Source organism: Halichoeres trimaculatus, unplaced genomic scaffold (genome assembly GCF_033239565.1).
Source record: "Halichoeres trimaculatus isolate MK-OKI-2021-1 unplaced genomic scaffold, fHalTri1.1 fHalTri1_scaffold_5, whole genome shotgun sequence".
Classification (NCBI taxonomy): Eukaryota; Metazoa; Chordata; class Actinopteri; order Labriformes; family Labridae; genus Halichoeres; species Halichoeres trimaculatus.
Genome location: NW_027437183.1, coordinates 18,109,878 through 18,129,411, shown reverse-complemented (window position 1 = coordinate 18,129,411; position 19,534 = coordinate 18,109,878). Strand labels below are relative to the sequence as shown.

Genomic DNA, 19,534 nt, shown 5'->3' with positions numbered 1-19,534 from the left:
TATTTATTTCTTTCTAAAAGTAGGGGGCACCAAAAATAGATACAAATGTAGGGAAAGAGAAAATGAGCAAGAACTATTTCCCTCGGATAGGGGTCATCCTAACCACAGGTCAGAGTAAAGGGCTAAAAATCAATCGAAAGTGGCATATATGCTACAAGTAAAACATCATTGTGCTTGTGGATAATGACCATTATTAGGCATATACACAAGGTTAAGCATTTATCCAGAAATAAGAACTGCAACAAGTCATTGAGAACTAACACTTTTACAGGACTAAAACTGCACATAAGACCACCCCACTTTTCAAATCAGTCAATAAAAAACTAAGTATATAGAGGGTTGGAGCCTTGGAATGTCACAAAAAGTAGCTTTATTACAAGATTCTATGCAAACACAAGTATTTACATTTTTACAAGTATTTAAATACTGCACACAAAATAAAATTTGTACAGAAAACACTGTTTTAGTGTGTTGGTCAGTTCCATGCCTGTCGTATTTGTCTCCATGGGGTCCCTAGGATCGAGGCAGCAATGAAGAAAAAAGCCAAGATGAGGCCTTTCGCCAGTGATTGTGAATACTGCTCACCTGGGAAAGACAGTCAAAAGAAGTGAGTAGTAGGAATGTTAATATCATCAATTTACTATAAGTATGTTGTTTTTTTCTATTGGATTTATTTGGACCAATTTTACCAAATACTTTTTGAACCCCTAACCCACATCTTCCAATGACAAGGTAAATCACTACCTGTGTAATACTTGGTGACGGGGAAAGCCAGCTCAGGCCAACATATATCATTCCTATTGCAGTCATACTCTGTGAAGTTAATCTGGAAACTGTTCAAGACAAACAAACATAATATTGAAGATTAGAGCCAGTCCAGCAGCTCATACATTAAGTCATTCATGAGGAAAAACTTGACTCTTAAGGAAGCACCTTGTTTTTGGCGGTCCTGTGTTGATCGGGATATCAATAAAAGTGACTGAGGAGGTGATGGGGAAGAACTGAGTCTCCATCAGATCTACACATGTAGAGACATCTCCTCCTCCACAATCCACTGCCCAAGAAGATAAGCCAAAGCTAAAATCGAGAGTATAAAATCAGTGAATATTGGAGAATATGGATCCTTTACAACTGAAAAGCACAATTTTTTTGAAGTGGGAAAAAAAGAAAAAAATGAACTGCATTGCACTGAGAAAACCCACCTGACTTGCAGCGAAAGGATTTCTCTTTGAGGTATCCCATCGATCATGCCTGTGACAAGACTCCAAACATGTATTTGCTGATGGGACGGAATCCCATAGCATGAATTTGGATTGCCTTCCATCGTTGCGGTTGAATTTGTTGTCATAACTGGAAAGTAGATTGTGCAACTTTTTACTAAAACAGCAAAGAACACTGCACAGAAGATTTTATAATTTGGTTAGTGAGCTGAAATAAATATATAAGCAAATAGTTAATACTTTTAACATTTGCATAATCTAATTTCATCAACATGCACATCCAGGACAAAAAAAACTGTTTTTTCTAGTTTTGTCTTTTTTACTTACAGCTTATATTCACCCAGTCTGTCAACATTTCAGGATCAGGGTTTCCTCTCTTTGCCACATATGTTGCTGTGACCAAAGATGACTGAAGAGTAGTAACAGTCTCCCTAAAAGAGCAAAGAATGACTTAAGCACAAAAACACAAGGGTAAAAAACACCAGCCTTGTGCAGCTACTGACCTCAGGAGATCACATTGACTCAGATTCTGTCTGCTGACTTGCAGCAGACATCCTGATGTTGAATTCTCCCCAAACAGAATTGGTTTTGTTTCCACAGTAGAACAGAGTCCATCACTTACTTTTAGACAGAACAGAGAAAGGTGCTGTGATGTTAATCAAATTTGTAAATGCTGTAGGCCATTATCAGCAGCATGGCTTAAGTGGTTTACCTGGTTTCCAAAGACTGACCAAAGTCCTTTGTATTGGGCCTGTGTCATTGTCCAACATGTCCACAATCCCAGCAATAACAGGTCTTCCAACTTGGTAACCTGTCATTTCACATTTTTTGAGTTATTTGTTCCACAAACATTCTCAGGAGAGAATCATTTCAGCTTGTCCTCACCTGGGTTCCCTGAGTTAGGATCACCTGGAAAGTCTCCACTTAGGAACTCGGCAGAATATCTTGTGGTTAAAACTCCTTTTTAGGAGACAGAACAGAAAAAAAGTCCAAACTTCGTCAACATTTTTTATAAACTGTGACTGTGATGGATCAAGCACAATTGGTACCTACCACTGTCATTCAAAGCGATGGTCCCAACAGTGCGTGTCACTGTAATACTTGTGATGCTGTTTTCTTTCCAGTAGAATTTGTAATGAAGGCCTAAGGTCACATTCTCACACACTAGACCTGTATCTTTAAAGAAATTATGAGCACAATTCAACATCAAGTCTTAGAGTCATTTTTAGTTGTCATAGCACTCAGTGTGTAAATACATACCCAAAGAGGTAACAGCATCTTTGCTTGAAATAAACTGACTCACATCAAGAACCTCTTCATCAACAACATCAACCACTACACCACCTGAAAAACATTAAAAACAAAAACACAAGTCAAACATATAGACAGAAGTAGTTCCTAGGTATATGAAGACATGGCAAAACTATAGTTAGCAGATAAAACACACCTCCTTGGCCATTCTTCACTTGAATCATCAAATCCTCTGGTTGTGTTTGTAAATAAGGTCCAGTTGGACAAGAACGAAGTAGAGTTACACACCTGACTTCAAAATTGTTCAAAAATGCTACTGGGGCATTGTTCACACATTGCCCTAGCACCATCTGTGGAAGAAAACATACATGGCGTTTTTTGTTACAGCTTTAACAGCACAAATGAAGCAATCTGCTCAGTTAACAAACAACTTACCTGGGGGATAGTGAGGAACTGGTCACATAATGTGAATATTGGACTTCCTTGTATATACAAAACAGGTGGCTCTGGAGCTGACAATGCTTGCATTTGGAAAGATGGGCCAGGTTTAGGTGGACTAAAAAAGTTATTAAACAAAAGATAAATGAAGAGAATGTGAAAATCAAAATATCAAAAGCTAAAAAAATAACATACATATGTCAGATCTTTCCTTACATTGTGTCTCCCTGGTAAAAGAGCCCAAGGTAAGGGTTGTTTTCTGGTGGAGAACTAACACATAAAAATGGAAACCAATCTGGGGAGTTGTCAGAGGACTGCACAGAGCACTGATAATCTGGATCAGCAGGGGTTTGCCCACCAAAAGGCACCGGAAAGCAGTGTGACTCAAATAGCTTTAGATCTTCAGCGGAACAGTCCTGTCAGAGTGAAAGACAAAAAATAAATGCAGATTAACATGTTAGGAAGATCACTCTTTTTCAGAATTCACCATTCTCAAATCAAAACACAAAGAGTGTGAGAGCAGTAAATACCCTGTCACAGCAGCAGCGAACATCACATGCTCTGAGGGTGAGGTCACAGGGACAAGAGCCTAGTGGTTGGTATATCTGGTTTGGAATGACTGTTGAATTCTCTGAGATGGAATAAAGATTTGCATTAATGAATAATGTGAGACATCCTTGACACAGAGATCCATCACGGTGGGATATAAGTTAGTTACCAGGTGCAGCATTCCCAGGGACCAACAGGGCATGTATCTTGACTTGGATCAGCAATGAGGCCTGAGGTGTGCTGCCCACACAGGCAGATACCTGAAGGGTCTCCAGGACACAGAGTGGCTGTGGACAGCAGTCTGTTTCTGTTTCATTGTCTCCACACAGAAGAAGACTTCTATCCAGTCTCAGCTGAAATTGAAGTGCAGTCTATTGCCCCAAATGAAACAAATAAAAATATTAAAAAGTTGAATTTTATATGTAATATGGACTCAGTTGAATACATGTAAGAACTTTCTATGTATCCTTTATCGTTTTTTTTCCTTAATCCAAAATTTGAACAGTTTTTTCAAAATGACTAAATCTGAAGAAAATGTTGGGTTTCTTACCTTTCCAACCTGCTCCCTTGAGAGCACCCACTGTGTGTCCTCAGCCACACATGATGGAGGTTCAATACTTCCTGTAAGTGACAAAAAGAATCCAACTTTTTTAACATGACAGTAAATATTACAGTGAAGACGACCAAATCCCTGCTTTGCCACTTCTCCGTCTTCCCCTCTAATGCTGAAAGGCAAAATTATATTTAGGTAGCTATTTGAGATAAACGTGACTTAAAACTAAACTACACTAACAAATAAACTTTCAAAGATGGCGATGCGTCGCTGCTATGGGTAAACAGTCTCATTAACTAGCATTACCTGTTGTGTTGGAAGGAAAGACACTCCTCACATACAGAGAGATATCCGTTGTGTTTCCCAACAGAAATGCAGTGACCCTTGGTCCAGTCGTTGTGAGAAATGACGGCTGGAAAACTATTCAACAACAAGACATCATTTCTATTCAATCTGAAAGAATACTGAGTATAATTTGTGGTAACATTTTAAGGTCTTACCAACAGTGTTTTGAGTGTGAGCTAAGGACGTGAGCAGAAATATACACCACGACGCATCAAATATGAGCTTGGAAAAAGAAATATTAGCCACATTAGCCATTTGCTTCGAGGTAGCTTATAATGGCGACATATTAGTAAACCGTTGTGATGTCTTGGCAACCAGGCTTCTTGCTCTGTGAAATGGTAGAGTCAAAGATATACTAAAATTAAGAACAGCGGCACCCCATGGCCTGGGGTGGTAATTTATGATGATACTGAGATGTGAATGAGTAAATCCTATAGTGTTATAAACTGGGCTTGACATTAACACCGGCCAACCGGCCAAATGCTGGTGGATTTCGGCAGTGGCTGGTAACACCACCGCTCCCACTGGCCACTTTGGCGGGTTGAATTCTATCTCAAACATGGAGCAGAGAGACAAGCAAAAAGATGACTGATGATGAAAGCTCTGAGGAAATTTAATTTACCTCTCCTTAATTTTCATTCTCGTGAAAAAATAAATGATTTTCTGATTACAATCGTTAATCAATATTTAAGCAGACAGTGTCTCTTGCTGAGTATTTATTAGTTCAATTAATCCCTTTACCATTTTATTACAAGCAATAACAAACTACTATTTTAATTGCTATGACTTAATAGACTACATATTTTCATATGAAAGGAGCACAATGTTACACACAACTTTATCAGAGCTGAATACCTGATTAAGGACCTGTGGATTTTAACATTGATGTAGTCTTGTTTTGACTGTGCATAGGGGTCATTTACATTTAAAGAGGTTGTAAATCTTTTTTTAAGTAAACTTTAGCATGTTATCATCGGCTTTAATCATATTGAGCATAATTATCCAAAAACAAATTGTGGCCAGTGAAAATACTGAGTGGCTATAGTAACTCAGGGATACCACCAGCCACAGTGGCTGTGAGCAAAAAAGTTTATGTCAAGCCCTGGTTATAAAGTACTTTTCTGTCAGCTGCAGTCTACTCTTAGTCTACGGTTTTTTAATGACTAAGGACACCCGAGGCAATGTGATGTACTAAATACTTGTATATCAACATAATACACAGTACAAGCACATACTTTGAAGGGGTGATTAATGGACACCAACCTGCCTTGAGGGGGTCACATAAATGCTGCTTCATTGTAAAGATAAAGATCTCTTGAAATCAGTAGGAGTCGTGATTAAAAGTGATAGCAATCCAGAAACTCTGATTTCAATGGTTTCAATTCAGGGCCTTTAGATTTATTGCGACTCAAATCTAAAGAGATTTAAACCTTAAAACTTGCCACTGGATGGCGGCATGTCGCGGTTACTCAAGGAAAAACTGCTGATAGAGGAGTAGAAGAAGAGTTTTGTCACGTGACCAGTGCACTCGCGTGTTGCTCGCTCGCTGCTCGCTGATGCTGTCTAGCCCTTGGTATCCATCAGCACTAGAAGTAAAGTCAATTTAGGCTATACAGAATGTTGTCGTTTGAAGAGCTGATGACACGTTTGCAGGAGTGTGTCATTACAAAGGGTCAAACATCTGAAGACGTCAGTCAAACACTCAAGTTGTTCATTGATAAACTGTCTGAAGCATCCAGGTAGGTACCTCTAACTTCAGCATGTCCTGTTACACCTTAGTAAATACTTTATGACACATAAGGTATCGCAACGACTTATTATTGTGATTGTTTGGACAGGAATAGTAAAAAACGATGCAAGGAGCGCTGTTTAGAGGAGGCAGTTCAGCTGCTGAGACATATTTCAGAGGAACAGCTTCACACGTTAGAGGAGGGTCAACTCCAGCTTCTTGTCAGACTGCTGCTCTCCCTGCAGCTTGAGATGGTCAGCATCTCCACAGCCTGCCGTAAAGTGGACCAGGTCAGCCCAGCAGTATATCTTGTGCACAGTTTTTAATAATGAGTAAATAGAAATCTTACTTAATCGTCTTTATTTGTTTGACAGATTTTACAACAGTTGACAAAGGTGAACCATAACTTAGTTTTTAAAGAAACCCAGCGCTGTTTACACAACATAGTCAATACTGAGCAGGTAAGGAGCTCGCACGTCACTTATGTTTATCATACATTTGCACAAAAGCACAGCATTAACTATTGCTGTCTTTCTTTCAGATGCTGTGCTATGAAGACCTACAGAAAGGTTGATACTGGTTAAAGTTGACATCTTGATAAAAATACAACAATTTTTCTTTCTTTTTGACAAATTGTCTTTTTCTCCCCAGCCTGTATGTTCCTGGAGGACAGCACTGTTGGTCGTGAGGTGTGGAAAGAGTCCCACATGTCTTTTCTGAATAAAGTGTCAGAGTTAGTTGTGGCCGTGCTGCAACAAGAATCCCTAAGAGATGGTCCACTGTGTTACACTGCTGTGAAGGTATATGAAGTGCTGTGTGGTTCTTGAATCAGTCCATTGCATTCATTGTAGCCTTGCGGTATGGTTCACTTCGACTGATCTGTCTCTGCAGGTGTGTCTGCAGATATTTCAGCTGTTGTCCAGTGAGGTGGCTCCTTTAGTGTGGGAAAAAAAGGATGTTTGCCCAGCAGTCCAGGATATCTTGCAGGCTCTAATGGACATCATACTTGGACAGGTTTCCTATTTGTTCCATTACTTTTTAAAAAATAATACTTTTCTGTTTGTTCAATGTGTCTCAGGTCTTGTGTCCTGTCTTGTAGTGCAGCAACAGGGACACACGTCTTTTGGCTGGCACTGCTGTGGCCATGCTGATCAACTCGGCACCAGAGAGCCAAGCTGGAGCAGCTGCTGCCTGGAGTCTGCTACAAGTCTCACACTCCAGTACGTAACCAAAATTACTGCAGGAAATGCTTCCAAGTTCATCAGTGCCCTACTTACTGAAGCCCTGCTTCTCTCTCAGAGCCCTGGCTGCTGGCTGTTGGCGCCCTTCAGGTTCAGTGCAGGCCTGCAGGGAAGGATGGAGTGGACCGGCTGGTTGTCTGCAGGGGCCTCTTGACCTGCTGCCGACCCCACATCTTGCTCAGTTCACATGAAGACACCACAGAAGTAAATTTAGTCTAAGCTCAAATCACAAACTTGTTCTTCTTTTCTTGTTTGCACTCTGATCATGCTCTTCTTTCAGACATGTTTGCTGCTGAAAGGCTTGTTCCCTCTTGTCTACGCTCTGTGTGAGAAGAAGCTGGATTGCCACTACTTTGCCTTTGAAGGTGAGAAATGTCTATGTGGTTTATTCATGAGCTTAAGTTTTGATATCCACTGTTCAAACATGACATGTTGCAGTATTGACACTATGGCTAAAGAAAGTAAAAGGATGTGTGACTGAAATCTGGAAGATGATGAGTGCTCGGCTTCTGCTTGACGACAGCAGCCTCCTGCAAAAGCTCATTCACATCATCTGGACCAACGCAGAAAGTCCAGTGAGTCAGAAATGCTTTGTTTTAATATTACAATTTATGAAAAACACAAATGCATAGTGTTTAAGGGTATTTACTGAGTCTACTGTGCATTTACAGGTAGAGGGTGTGCCTGAGCTTGTACGCACTGCCTTTGGTCTTCTGTTGGATGTCTATGAGATGGACTGTGAGCACTTCAGTGACACAAAGAAGACTGTTTATGTGACTCTTCTTGAGAGAATAATCAAACTGCCGTGGGAAGCCAAAGCCAAATATCATCGCTTGTGTGCTCTTCTGCCATATCTGGGGACCAACATGGTGAGGGTTGAAAATCAAGCTGATTTACTGAGTGGACACTGATTTTAGTAAAAAAAAAAATGTTATCTATGGTGTAGTTTTTTAACTACAGAGTATATATATATATAATTCACAGTGTTTACTATTATTCCCATCCTTTGATGCATCTTGGGGGATTCCCCCTATTTCTTAATGAATCCAGGCTTTTATACTGATAATGTAGTTTTGCCCCTGTGATGACTTTTACATATGTTTTTTTTTTAATCAGGTGCTGGATCTATATGCAGAGTTACCAAGTCACATCCTGAAGTGCTTGTCGACCAATCACCTGTCACCTTGTGGCTCAGAGCTCTACAGGTGTTTGATACAACAGCAGAGGCGAGAGCTGTGTCAAGGCGCACACACTGAGTTGGATCAGGCAAATCAGTGGGCGAGGTGCTGGCAGTCTGTCATTCATGAGGCTCTGGCGTCTGATGTCACTCTTCTCCAGAACAACAGTGCGACACTCTTATTACCCTGCACCTTTCAGATCTTCCCCTTTGCTGTGGAGCCTCTTCTGGCCTCTCTGGACCCTTTCATTCCTGGACACCTCTATGCCTGGGCCTGTATCCTCAGCTCCTACAGAGCTGTGACAGGAGGCTCTCCCTGGGCTCTGCAGGGGAGCTCAACCTTTGAGACCCTCAAGTTAGCACTCGGATCCGCAGATGACAAAGTTCGCCTCGCTGCTCTGAACCTCCTCTGTTGCAGCCCAAAGATGAAAGACACCCCAACTGCAGAGGAGATGTCAATAATGAGGAGGTTTATCCCTCAAAACCTTAACTCTGAGTCTTCCCCTTTCCGCCAACATTTTCAAGCTGGAATAAAAAAGTTTCTAGTTCGTATTAGAGATGGCTGTCTGGGGCTTTTGAAAGGGCAGAACGTTAAGGAGAAAGGAGATGTCAGAGACTCAGAGAGGGCAGAAGATGCACTAGAGCAGGGATTAGGTGAGTTAACCAACAGACAGCTCTCTTTTACTTCCTAATATGCATTTATCATACTCTACAAAAGCTTTACTGGCTGTCTCACCTGAAGGTCTGCAGTTCTCATCTGTTACATTTTGTGTTTTCAAATTGGTAGGGTTACTCAAATATGTTTCCTCTTAAGAACTGTTTACTGCTGAATGAGGCTTAGTGACTTTTACAATCAGCACTTTCCATTATATATCAGTTTTTCAGCTCATAAGTCCCTCCTATCTGTTCATAACATAGGGTTTGTGGAATGGTTGAGTCAGCTCCCATATGGCTATCTAGCCCCTGGACATAGCTATCAGAGGAAGAAGACTGTGCTGCTGTTGCTGTCTGCAGTGCTGGAGACCTGCACAGACAGCTGGAGCCCAGACAAGAAGAAAGGACAACCTCCAGGTCAGACTGGAAAAGCAGTGACAAGATACAGGCCAGAAAAGCCTATTTCTTACAAGCTAGCTCTGTGGATTTGTTATATTAATGATTAATTTCACTGTCATTATTTCATATTATTCTGGCTTATATGTCAACAAGCTTCATGAAACCCCCTTTTTCAGCTAATATGGGGTCTCTCATTGGCTGTGCCAGACAAAAAGGACAGTGGGATTTTTTCTGCAGGACAAAACAGCTGGCCCTCATCAGCTGCTTGGAGGATTCTACAAATGAGGTAGAGTTGCATCACCTTGCCTTGTGCTTGGCTCATATTATTTAAGATTGAGTTTAGAATATTTTGACAGAGCAGCAACCTTATTATCTCTTCTTTTACAGATTCGTGAACTCTCAGCTGGTTTATTGCTGAGATTCTTCCCACCCAGTTTTCCAGATGACATCGCTGCAGCGTTGTTCATGAGAACCAGACAGCTTCTGTGCAGCCCTCGAGTGCAGGAAGCTCAGATGGGAGCAGTGATGATGAAAGTTGCTCTAAACAAGTAAGCCCTCTCCCCAACTGATGATCTATCAGAGTAGATACAAAGGATGAATGGTTGTCACTTGTTGTTATACCTGCAGATCAAAAGAGCCACCTGAGGACTGCATCCTGAACATGGACATCTCCCTCAGCAGTGAAAGTAGCTCCAAAACCTCCTGCATGATTCAATTCCTGGTTAAAGAGCTGGAGGAACATTATCTGACAGCCAAAGCTGACATGTTGCTTGCCGCCAGAACCAAGCCCATACATGGTGACACCTTTGATCAACACCACTGGCATGAACAATGTATGCTGTTAAACTCTTAAAAATGTTGTTCCACTTTTTTAATCCCATCATTAACTATTCTTCAGGGGTTCTCAGTGCTCTTCAGAGATGTTTGCTCGAGGCACCCAGCTGTGTGTATGACATACTCGGCCACAGTCTAACCCTGAAGGTGCTGGGCCTGATGGATAGTATCTCTCTCCTCCTGCTGGGCGTTCTGTATGGAGATCAGGACACTTGTGCCAATGAAAAGGGTAGACTAACCTGACATTTAGGCCAAGTTAAGCAGCACTTCAGGCATATTTATGAGCTACTCAGTAATCGGCTGTCTTTTTTCTTAGATGCCCCGCCATCTTTTTGTGATATGGGGAATGCCATCAGCTCTCTGATAGCCCAGGCATCTGGAGGAGGACAGTTGAATGGAGAGGAGGTTGTCTTACTGTCTGAAGAGCACAGCCTCATTCTCACCTGCTGCTGGGTCTCACTCAAGGTAAAACAGACCCAAACACACTCACTGGCCACTTTATTAGGTAGACCTTGCTAGAACCGGGTTGAACCCCCTTTTGCCTTCAGAACTGCCTTAATCCTTTGTGGCTGAGATTCAACAAGGTACTGGAAACATTCCTCAGAGGGTTTGGTCCATATTGACATGATAGCATCACACAGTTGCTGCAGATCTGTCGGCTGCAAATCCATGATGAGAATCTCCCGTTCCACACATCCCATAGGTGCTCTATTGGATTGAGCTTTTGTGACTGTGGAGGCAATTTGAGTACAGTGAATTCATTGTCATAGTCTGAGATGATCCCAGCTTTATGACATGGCATGTTATCCTGCTGGAAGTAGCCATCAGAAGATGGGTACTCTGGTCATAAAAGGATGGACATGGTCAGCAACAATAGGCTGTGGTGTTTAAACAATGCTCAGTTGGTACCAAAGTGTGCCAAGAAAATATCCCCCACACCATTACGCCACCAATACCAGCCTGAACCGTTAATACAAGGCAGGATGGATCCATGCTTTCATGTTGACGCCAAATTCTGACCCTACCATCTGAATGTGGCAGCAGAAATCCAGACTCATCAGACCAGTCAACGTTTTTCCAATCTTCTATTGTCCAATTTTGGCGAGCCTGTGTGAATTGTAGCCTCAGTTTCCTGTTCTTAGCTCACAGGAGGGTCACCTGGTGTGGTCTTCTGCTGCTGTAGCCCATCTGCCTCAAGGTTGGACGTGTTGTGTGTTCAGAGATGCTCTTCTCCATACCTCGGTTGTAACCAGTGGTTAATTGAGTTACTGTTGCCTTTCTATCAGCTCGAACCAGTATGGCCATTCTCCTCTGACCTCTGGCATCAACAAGGCATTTTCACCCACAGAACTGCCGCTCACTGGATATTTTCTCTTTTTGGGACCATTCTCTGTAAACCCTAGAGATGGTTGTGCATGAAAATCCCAGTAGATCAGCAGTTTCTGAAATACCCAGACCAGCTCGTCTGGCACCAACAACCATGCCACGTTCAAAGTCACTTACATCACCTTTCTTCCCCATTCTGATGCCTTGTTTGAACTGCAGCAGATCGTCAGCCAATCACATGTCTACATGTCTAAATGCATTGAGTTGCTGCCATGTGATTGGCTGATTGGAAATTTGCGTTAGTGAGCAGTTGGACGGGTGTGCCTAATAAAGTGGCTGGTGAGTGTATATCTTTTATTGACTAATTATTTTGTTGGATGAGACTTTGTCTCAGCATGGCTTTCCTCTCTTTTATATATTTCTTATCTTGCTTTTAATCTTTTTTCTCTCTCAGGAGATAGGAATCTTTTTAGGCTCTCTCGTGGAGAAACTTTTAGCTGGAACCAAACCCAACCAGCACCCCCTAACAAAAGAGGATCTAATGAGAGCATCTAAAGTATTTAAGAATATTCTTCTCAAATGCCGTCATTGGGTAAGATTTACAAATCAGTTTAGATGATGGAAGTTGAAATTATCTCTACTTCAAGTCCTTTTCTCAAAATAATGATTGTTGTCACCAGGGGGCAGTAGAGGGATGCTGTGTGGGCTTCACCAGGTTCTGTGCTTCTCTGTTGAGCAGCAGTGATGCTGATTTGAGGGATATCCCAGCTCACATGCTGAAACAAGTGAGTTTTTACTCATGTTTTTGTGTTATTTTTTTGAATATATATAATAAACAGACAAGCTGGACACTTTATACATGTATGGCCTGTTTTTCTGTCTTTCAAGGGTTTGCAGGTTTTGAGGTCCCCTCGCTCGACATCAGTGACCCGGCGAGCTGCAGGGCTGCCGATGCTTATCCTTTGTGTTTTGTCAGCAGAGGAAGCAACTAAATCCAGACCTCTATTAGCTCACAGTATGCAGACTTTACTTGAGATAGCAAAAGCCCCGTTGCCTGAGAACTGGGACCAAACAGTAGACCTGCCACAGGTTTGTTGAGTTAAATAAAAAGAGTTTTTTTTTTTTTTTTATAACAACAAATACAGATGTGCTCACGTGGTTGTCCCTGTCCTTGCAGGTGTGTGCAGTTCACACTCTGCAGGCTCTGGTGCGAGGTTCAGGTCTGGGAGCTGCTGTCCTTCAGTTTGCTCCATCAGTTGCTATCCTGTCCCTTAATCTATTGAGCTCTGCATGCTGGGCCATGAGGAATGCTGCTCTGCAGCTTTACAGTAAGACACAGACACTTGTGTTTCAGATGTCCTTGAAGAATAGATAAATAAAGACATAAAAGTAGATTTAATTATTGTATCATTATTAGTGTTGACACTTTAAAATCATTCTTTTAAGAAGTCTAAAAAAAATGTTTTTACTTGGACGATCAGGTTGAAGGCATATGAATTCCTTTGATCCTTCCAGTCATTAGAAAAACTTCTGTGTCTAGGTTCTCTGTGCTCTCGTATGCTTGGTCAGCGGCCCAGCAGTGAGGATGGGGTGTCTGCCCAGCATGGCATGTCCCCTCTTGCCTTCTTCATCCACTACCCTGAACTCCAGACATTCCTCCTTGGTGAGCTGAAAGGTGCAGCACAAGACCTCCAGGGTCCTTCTGATGAGGCCAGGCTGCACCTCCAACCATCGCTCTACCCTGTCCTTACTCTGCTTGCACAACTCCAGCCTGGTGTCCAAGACTCATCAGAGTAATTCTTATCATTTACTCATCATTATTTACTCACTGTGGATGGTTTGGTCTGAATAACCATTTTGCAAACTCAGTGAAAACACATTTGGTTTAGTTTTGCACATGATCATTTAAGTTAGCTGCAATTTCTCTTCTCTTGGCAAGAGTAAAAAGAAGAACAATATCAATCTAGTATTTAAGCTTAGCATAAGCTAGTAAACTGGTAGCAAAGATGTTTACCCCTATTCAAGGTCTTATTCTGCTTGTTGAAGCTTTGTAGGTTGTGGGTAAACTTAAGCGTGGTAATCTTCTTGTGTAATATGCAAAATGCTTAATAATTTTGTATTTTGCAGATTATTTATGCTAAAACCGTCTTAAAAACTAAGATTTATTTATTTCTATTGGTCTATACTGACATAATTTGACAATGCAATTTTTTTTCTCATGCCAGAACTCTGTCGGACTTCCTGCCGCCTTTACTGCAGCTGTCTGCTAGCCCCATTTACAGTGTTAGAGTAATGGCTTCAAAGGCTTTGGTTGCCATGAGTCCCCCCTCAGAGTACATGACCATCCTCAACAAACTGGCTGCTCAGTTGCCTGGTCCACGGGAGCACATCTGCCACAACCGTCTCCACGGACAGCTGCTGCAGATCAAAGCCGTTTTGGCCCGAGCTCTCAGCACACACAGGTGAGACTAGAAAGAGAGTTTTTATCTATTCATCAGACTCTCAGAGGCTTTTTTATTCTGCTGTGTTTCTGTTCTCAGTGTCCTTTCAGCTGACTTGTGTGAAGTGCTGAGATGTGTGGATGCTTCTCTGTGGTTGGTGACTGAGGCTCAGCGCTGCCCCCTAGTGAGAGGGGCGTACCTCAGGTTGGCAGACTTGCTGAGAGAATTCTTCAGTGAGACCTTTTTGACAAAACTCAGTGAAACTCTCATTCATGACATCCAGAAACCTCAACTAAAGCTTCAGGTGTGTAACACACAAATAGACAGAATACATATTAGGTCTGTTATTTCCTTTTTACAAAATAAGACAATTGTTTTTTTAAAGTTTGCAATAATAATGGCTTTACAAAACACCAAAGACTCTGTAGTCGCTTAAAATATGACATAGAATCTTATTCAGAACTTTTTTCCAAAACGTTGTTTGCTCCCAAGGACAAATGTTTGTGCAAATATAACAAAATAGGAACTTGAAACAACACTGCTCCACCTTTGATGAAAACACTACTTTTATTGACAGCAGGAGGCCAATAGTCAAATTCAGGATTCAAGGCTCTAAACACCCATGAATCCCCAGATGCTAAGCCTATGCTTTGTCTATGTCATCTCAACAGGTTGGTTTGTCATCCTTCCATCGAGACGTCCTCCAATTCTTATGTGCAGATCCAAAGTGGGCGTGTGAAATCTGGGATAACTTTCTTGCACTGAGCCCTGATCTGAGGCTCTCATTGGTCATGTTGGTGGCTGATGGGCAGCATTTGCAGCAAACCAGCCTAAAGGAGGTGATCCAGAGGGTGTTGCAGGTGAGACATGAGGCAGACTTCAGAGTAAAGCAAACAACCAGTCTACAAAACCTGTCCAACGGCTTTCATTATAGAAACCTGTTCAGAGCACAATGGGAAGAAACCAAGGAAGCAGAGATAGGGTTTGGACCGAATTCAATCTCAGGCTGAGATCTGTCTGGATAGTTTGGTACTTCCTTTGTAGTAGAGGAGACTCCAGCCCAATCAGTCTGAGGATGTCTGTCATTTCATTATCTGCTGTATATCGAGGTCACTCAGATAAGCTCTTCATATGACATGATAAGAACTGATACTGTATCTCTTTTTTTATAGAAGCTTAAGGCAGGTACTACTGTTTGTATGGTATTATCATTTATTTTACTGCATGTCCTCATTATGTCATTCAGTTTGAAAAGTGATACCTCTTTTTTCATTTTTATTATGTTTGTCATTTTTCATATAATGCACTGGATCCAGATTTTTAAATTGTTCATACACCAACTGATACCCAGTGAGGCTCAGTAAGGGCTTACCTGTCTGGCATTTAAAAGCTCATTGATTATCTGACAAGCCAATTAAAGGACTCTCCTTATGTTCCTTATCCCCAGTCAAACCTGAGGGAGGCATTGTTGAGTCAAAATGTGGAGTACCGCAGAGCCTACCTCACAGCCCTGGTGGCAGGAGTTGATTCTTCTTCACTCCAAAATCTTCCTCCGTCAGCCCTGCTGGAGGAGCCAGTCGTGCCAGATTGTCTGGATTTGTTGCTCAAAGATCTGGAGGACCAACGTGGGGGCCCAGAATATTTGTCCCAAGCTCTTTGTGCTGCTAGTCTGCTGCTTTCCCAGCTGTCAGACTCGAGGTTATATATATTTTGATGTGCTTTTGTTACAACTTCTTTTTCCTTCTAGCTACAGGGCTGATATTTTTCTTCTCTTTTATGCACATCAGCCTAAAGATATCCTCGCTCCAGTGCTGGTGTAGCATTCTCGAAATCCAGAGGTCCCCAGACGCCCCTGAAGTTCTCAGGTTAGCGTGTGCTGAAGCTCTGTGTGTGGCTGCAGATTCACTGATGAGAAAACACAGTGTCCCATCTGTTGTCATGATCAGGTATGAAGGAAGTCAAATCCAGTTGTCAATCAAAAGATAAACCCTAATGAACAGAAATTAAAACGGTTGAATTTCTGCTTTAGGTTGATCAACACAGGTCTGTACCTGCTACAGGACCAAAGCCAGCAGGTGAGGATAAAAGCAGCTCATTTTACCTCCATCCTGCACCATGTCAGAAGAGGAGAACCCCAGAGGAGTGTCTACATTATGCAAGTGAACCAGGCTCTGCCACTCCTTCTGGACTTGCTGCTTGAAGATTTCTGGGATACCTCCGGCACGTTAGAGGTGCTGCTGTGTCACCTGCCTCTGTCTGACCTCAGATCTGTGCTAAAGGAAGCCTCAGAGACAGCGTATGTTACTTCTTACCCATTAACAAACAAAAGAAAAAAAACCCTGACTGGAGATTTGTCTTTTCTGTTTTTACTCAAGATTTGTTCAGTGATTGTTGTTCTCACACTCAGGTGTTCAAGCCTGTACGAACAGGATGAGGCCAACGTGTTTGCAGAGCCCTCTGTCATGTCTGCACATTTGTTGCCTTACCTGCTGCAGATGGCTGAAAAATACTCAAAATCCTCTGCTGTGGCACAGAGCCTGAGTGCATGGGCAGAAGCTAATGCTGCACAAGTGCTCGACAGCCTGTGTGTCTGTAAAAAGATCCAGACAGGTAATATGTTGGCCTTTTACTCCTAATAATATACCCAGTATGTGATGACTTGATCCTCTGTGTAACTGTGTAATTCTTTGTTCTCTTTTAAGCAGAAACTCTGACCCCTCACTGGCTGGCTCTTCTCATAGATCCTAATTTTCACAGCACCTTGTCTGGGCTGCTCTCCAGAGCTACCTTTCTCCTCCAACTTTTGAAAACATCACATGACGTGCAACACCTTGGTGATACCTCCTTTCTGCAAAGGACTCTGCAGGAAGTTTGCACCCTCCTCAGTCAGAATGGTATCCACTTTCCTGCCATTTTAACAGCTGCTGTTGCTGGAGAGCTGCCACTCTGACCGCCTGTTCTGTACAGCACACTGACTGAGGATAGCTGGATGAAATTACCTCTGGGTATCTCAAGAATGCTTGAGACATCTTCATGTGCAGGCTGATTCGTGAATGAGTATCTCCACTGCTGATGCTGCAGTACACTGGCACTTGGTGGGCTGGCTTGGTTATGTAAGAGCTGCGACGCTGCAGTCAGATGTGTCTATCATCAAATTACCTAAGCAGAGAAAACACCTACTGGTAGGGTGCAGCAGTTTGTTCTTGGATGTTTTGGTTGCAACGCATTTATACTAGAAATCATACACATTAATTTCTACAATAGTGCTTTTTAATGCAGAGTTACAGACCCCCCAAAAATCCAGGTATGCTCTTCTGATTACTTTCACCTAAAGAATTATACTCACTGATTGGTTGTTTGTCTCGTTGAAGCTGCAGCAGTTATATGTTTCTCACTGATGCGGTGATGTAATCCAGCAGTATCAGGAGATCTGGCTGCTTGGTGCCCAGCAGGGGAATATTGTGTGTTTTAATGCTCCATTAGAGATGGGGTAAGGATCCATTTTCCAACCTCATGTGGGCTGCTTATGATGACTGATGGGGAGCTGATGGTTGCCCCGCAACAGAGTGCACACTACAGCAGTCTTACATCATCAGTTAGCCCTCTGCTTTTGTTTGAGATGGGCGTCTCTCAGTATTGAACAAACATTTTATGAAAGAGTTTTATCCATACTAAGGTTAGCTATTGTAGGCTGTTAATTAAATGTGCATGAAAGATTTTATTGTTGCATCCTCAAAACTTTAACACAATCCTCAGGATAACTTATTAGATGACCAGTTGATTAATATATTACTGTAAACTTGAAGAGTCACAGATATAAGCCCAGTTATTCATATTAGGCTTTGCAATGGTTACCGCTCTGCACAAAGCATTGTGCTTGTACTCTCCTCTAGATTATTTCACAGATATGATATCAAGTCCATGTTAATGATTCAAACATGAAACTTCAAAAGTTTGATTCTTTAAAGCCTACAAAAGAATTTTCACCTTGTTTGCCTCTTTTAATATCACACACACCTCATAAAGTCACACTTTATGTTGCAGCACTTCCTGCATCAGAAAGTGTTAAAAAAAAAAAACCATCAAAAACAGGAAATCACAGAAAATAAGAGTTTTGTACCAACCTTAAACCATCTTGATCAAAGTTCTTACAAAAACATTAAACCTTATTTGAGAGCCTCTTAGCAGCAGCACTTTAAAGTACAAATGGAGGGTTGAACTTTGCTCTACTTCAAATCACAAGGAAAGATAAACACATGGCTTAAGGTCAGCACAAAATTTATCAGAAGGCTTGAAAACAAAAGCATAATTTACAAGAAAAGACAACGTCATTATAATATTTATTCAGATTCTGCGAGAACAGTGAGCACAAGTTGTGTCTTCTGCCTTAACCTTGAGAAGAATGTTTGTGAAAATCTGTACAAAAGCAAGGCTGGGCATTTCCCGAAGGCTGAGTGTGTGTAAATCTTGAAAATGACCATCTGCTATTGTTACTGTGAGTGCAGAGTCTCAGTGCTCTCTTTAAGCCTGTATCCTGCTTATGAAAGGATTAACTATGATAACAGGGAGCAAAGCCAAGTAGGTACAAACCACTTTTACTTTCACTGTGTGAGAGCATGGATGCAGAACATGTGAACCATCTGCAACATAAAAGTGTTTTTCTACTGATTCATCTCAAGCCATCAGTGAATCCTACCTCTGAAGGTTCAAATAGCCAGCTTAATTTTTTTTTACTAACGTCTCAATGCAGGAAATGTTTTTAACTTTGTATCATTAAAATAGCATAATTCAATCTAACTGAAATGAAATAAAGAGAATACAACAAGAAAACTGATTATGTTTGTTTTAATTGTTCAGATCAATGCTACTCAGGTGCACAGTCTGTCAAGACACGGTTGTTTATCTGATGCTATTTAAAATGTCTGTACATTATTAGTGTACATATAAACTGATATTGATTTGTACATTATAAATAAAGGAAAATACTTACATTTGGTGATATTTGTTTGTTGACAAATGTTGATCATGATTTTGAGGCCAAGTCCAACTTGGTTCAGATTGTGATTTGCAGGTCAGTCATACTGAGAGACAGTATAACTGTATAAAACAGGAGAAAGCACGCTATGAGTCATCTGACATTAGCAGAAGTTTGGTATTCTTATAAAATGATATTACCAATTCCAGATCAATATTTCAACATATAGTTGCCCAAGTTTTAATTTCCATTTGGTAACCTTTTCTTCATTTTCTTTATTTTTCTTTGGCTTCCCTGGGCTTTCACAACATCAAAAAGATTTACTTGATTGCTTAGTCTACTATAGCTAGTGGTTACACAGCACTTGCTGGGAGATGTTTCTAGCTGGATGAGATGGAGAGT

The 19,534-nt window shown here is 41.5% G+C and overlaps 2 protein-coding genes across 4 annotated transcripts; one reads left to right on the top strand and one right to left on the bottom strand.

Annotated features, from left to right (window-relative positions):
* Positions 1-329: 329 nt before the first annotated feature.
* On the bottom strand, positions 330-4,696 carry tctn2 (tectonic family member 2). The gene is made up of 18 exons (XM_074671182.1): positions 4,512-4,696; positions 4,318-4,431; positions 4,009-4,079; positions 3,628-3,829; positions 3,440-3,540; positions 3,126-3,325; positions 2,907-3,027; positions 2,668-2,821; positions 2,481-2,564; positions 2,274-2,396; positions 2,106-2,180; positions 1,933-2,031; positions 1,724-1,841; positions 1,548-1,651; positions 1,203-1,350; positions 934-1,077; positions 745-833; positions 330-585 (listed from the first exon to the last, which is right to left on the bottom strand). Exons 1-18 carry the CDS (start codon positions 4,609-4,611, stop codon positions 476-478), a joined length of 2,157 nt encoding a protein of 718 aa, XP_074527283.1. The 5' UTR covers positions 4,612-4,696; the 3' UTR covers positions 330-475.
* Positions 4,697-5,889: 1,193 nt separating this feature from the next.
* On the top strand, positions 5,890-18,238 carry LOC141790780 (tRNA (32-2'-O)-methyltransferase regulator THADA). 3 transcript variants are annotated; one of them, XM_074670858.1, is made up of 31 exons: positions 5,890-6,095; positions 6,195-6,375; positions 6,460-6,546; positions 6,627-6,654; positions 6,737-6,885; positions 6,977-7,099; positions 7,185-7,305; positions 7,385-7,530; positions 7,607-7,691; positions 7,765-7,901; positions 7,998-8,195; positions 8,443-9,157; positions 9,422-9,574; positions 9,733-9,842; positions 9,944-10,104; positions 10,184-10,353; positions 10,455-10,619; positions 10,707-10,855; positions 12,171-12,308; positions 12,397-12,501; positions 12,605-12,805; positions 12,894-13,044; positions 13,257-13,509; positions 13,942-14,178; positions 14,257-14,461; positions 14,829-15,017; positions 15,605-15,855; positions 15,945-16,103; positions 16,187-16,453; positions 16,565-16,767; positions 16,863-18,238. In XM_074670858.1, exons 1-31 carry the CDS (start codon positions 5,974-5,976, stop codon positions 17,105-17,107), a joined length of 5,604 nt encoding a protein of 1,867 aa, XP_074526959.1. In that variant the 5' UTR covers positions 5,890-5,973; the 3' UTR covers positions 17,108-18,238. The 3 variants fall into 3 exon arrangements, with proteins under 3 accessions (XP_074526959.1, XP_074526958.1, XP_074526960.1); XM_074670857.1 differs by having other exon boundaries at positions 16,860-18,238; XM_074670859.1 differs by lacking the exons at positions 5,890-6,095; positions 6,195-6,375; positions 6,460-6,546; positions 6,627-6,654; positions 6,737-6,885 and having other exon boundaries at positions 7,033-7,099; positions 7,190-7,305; positions 16,860-18,238.
* Positions 18,239-19,534: the final 1,296 nt, after the last annotated feature.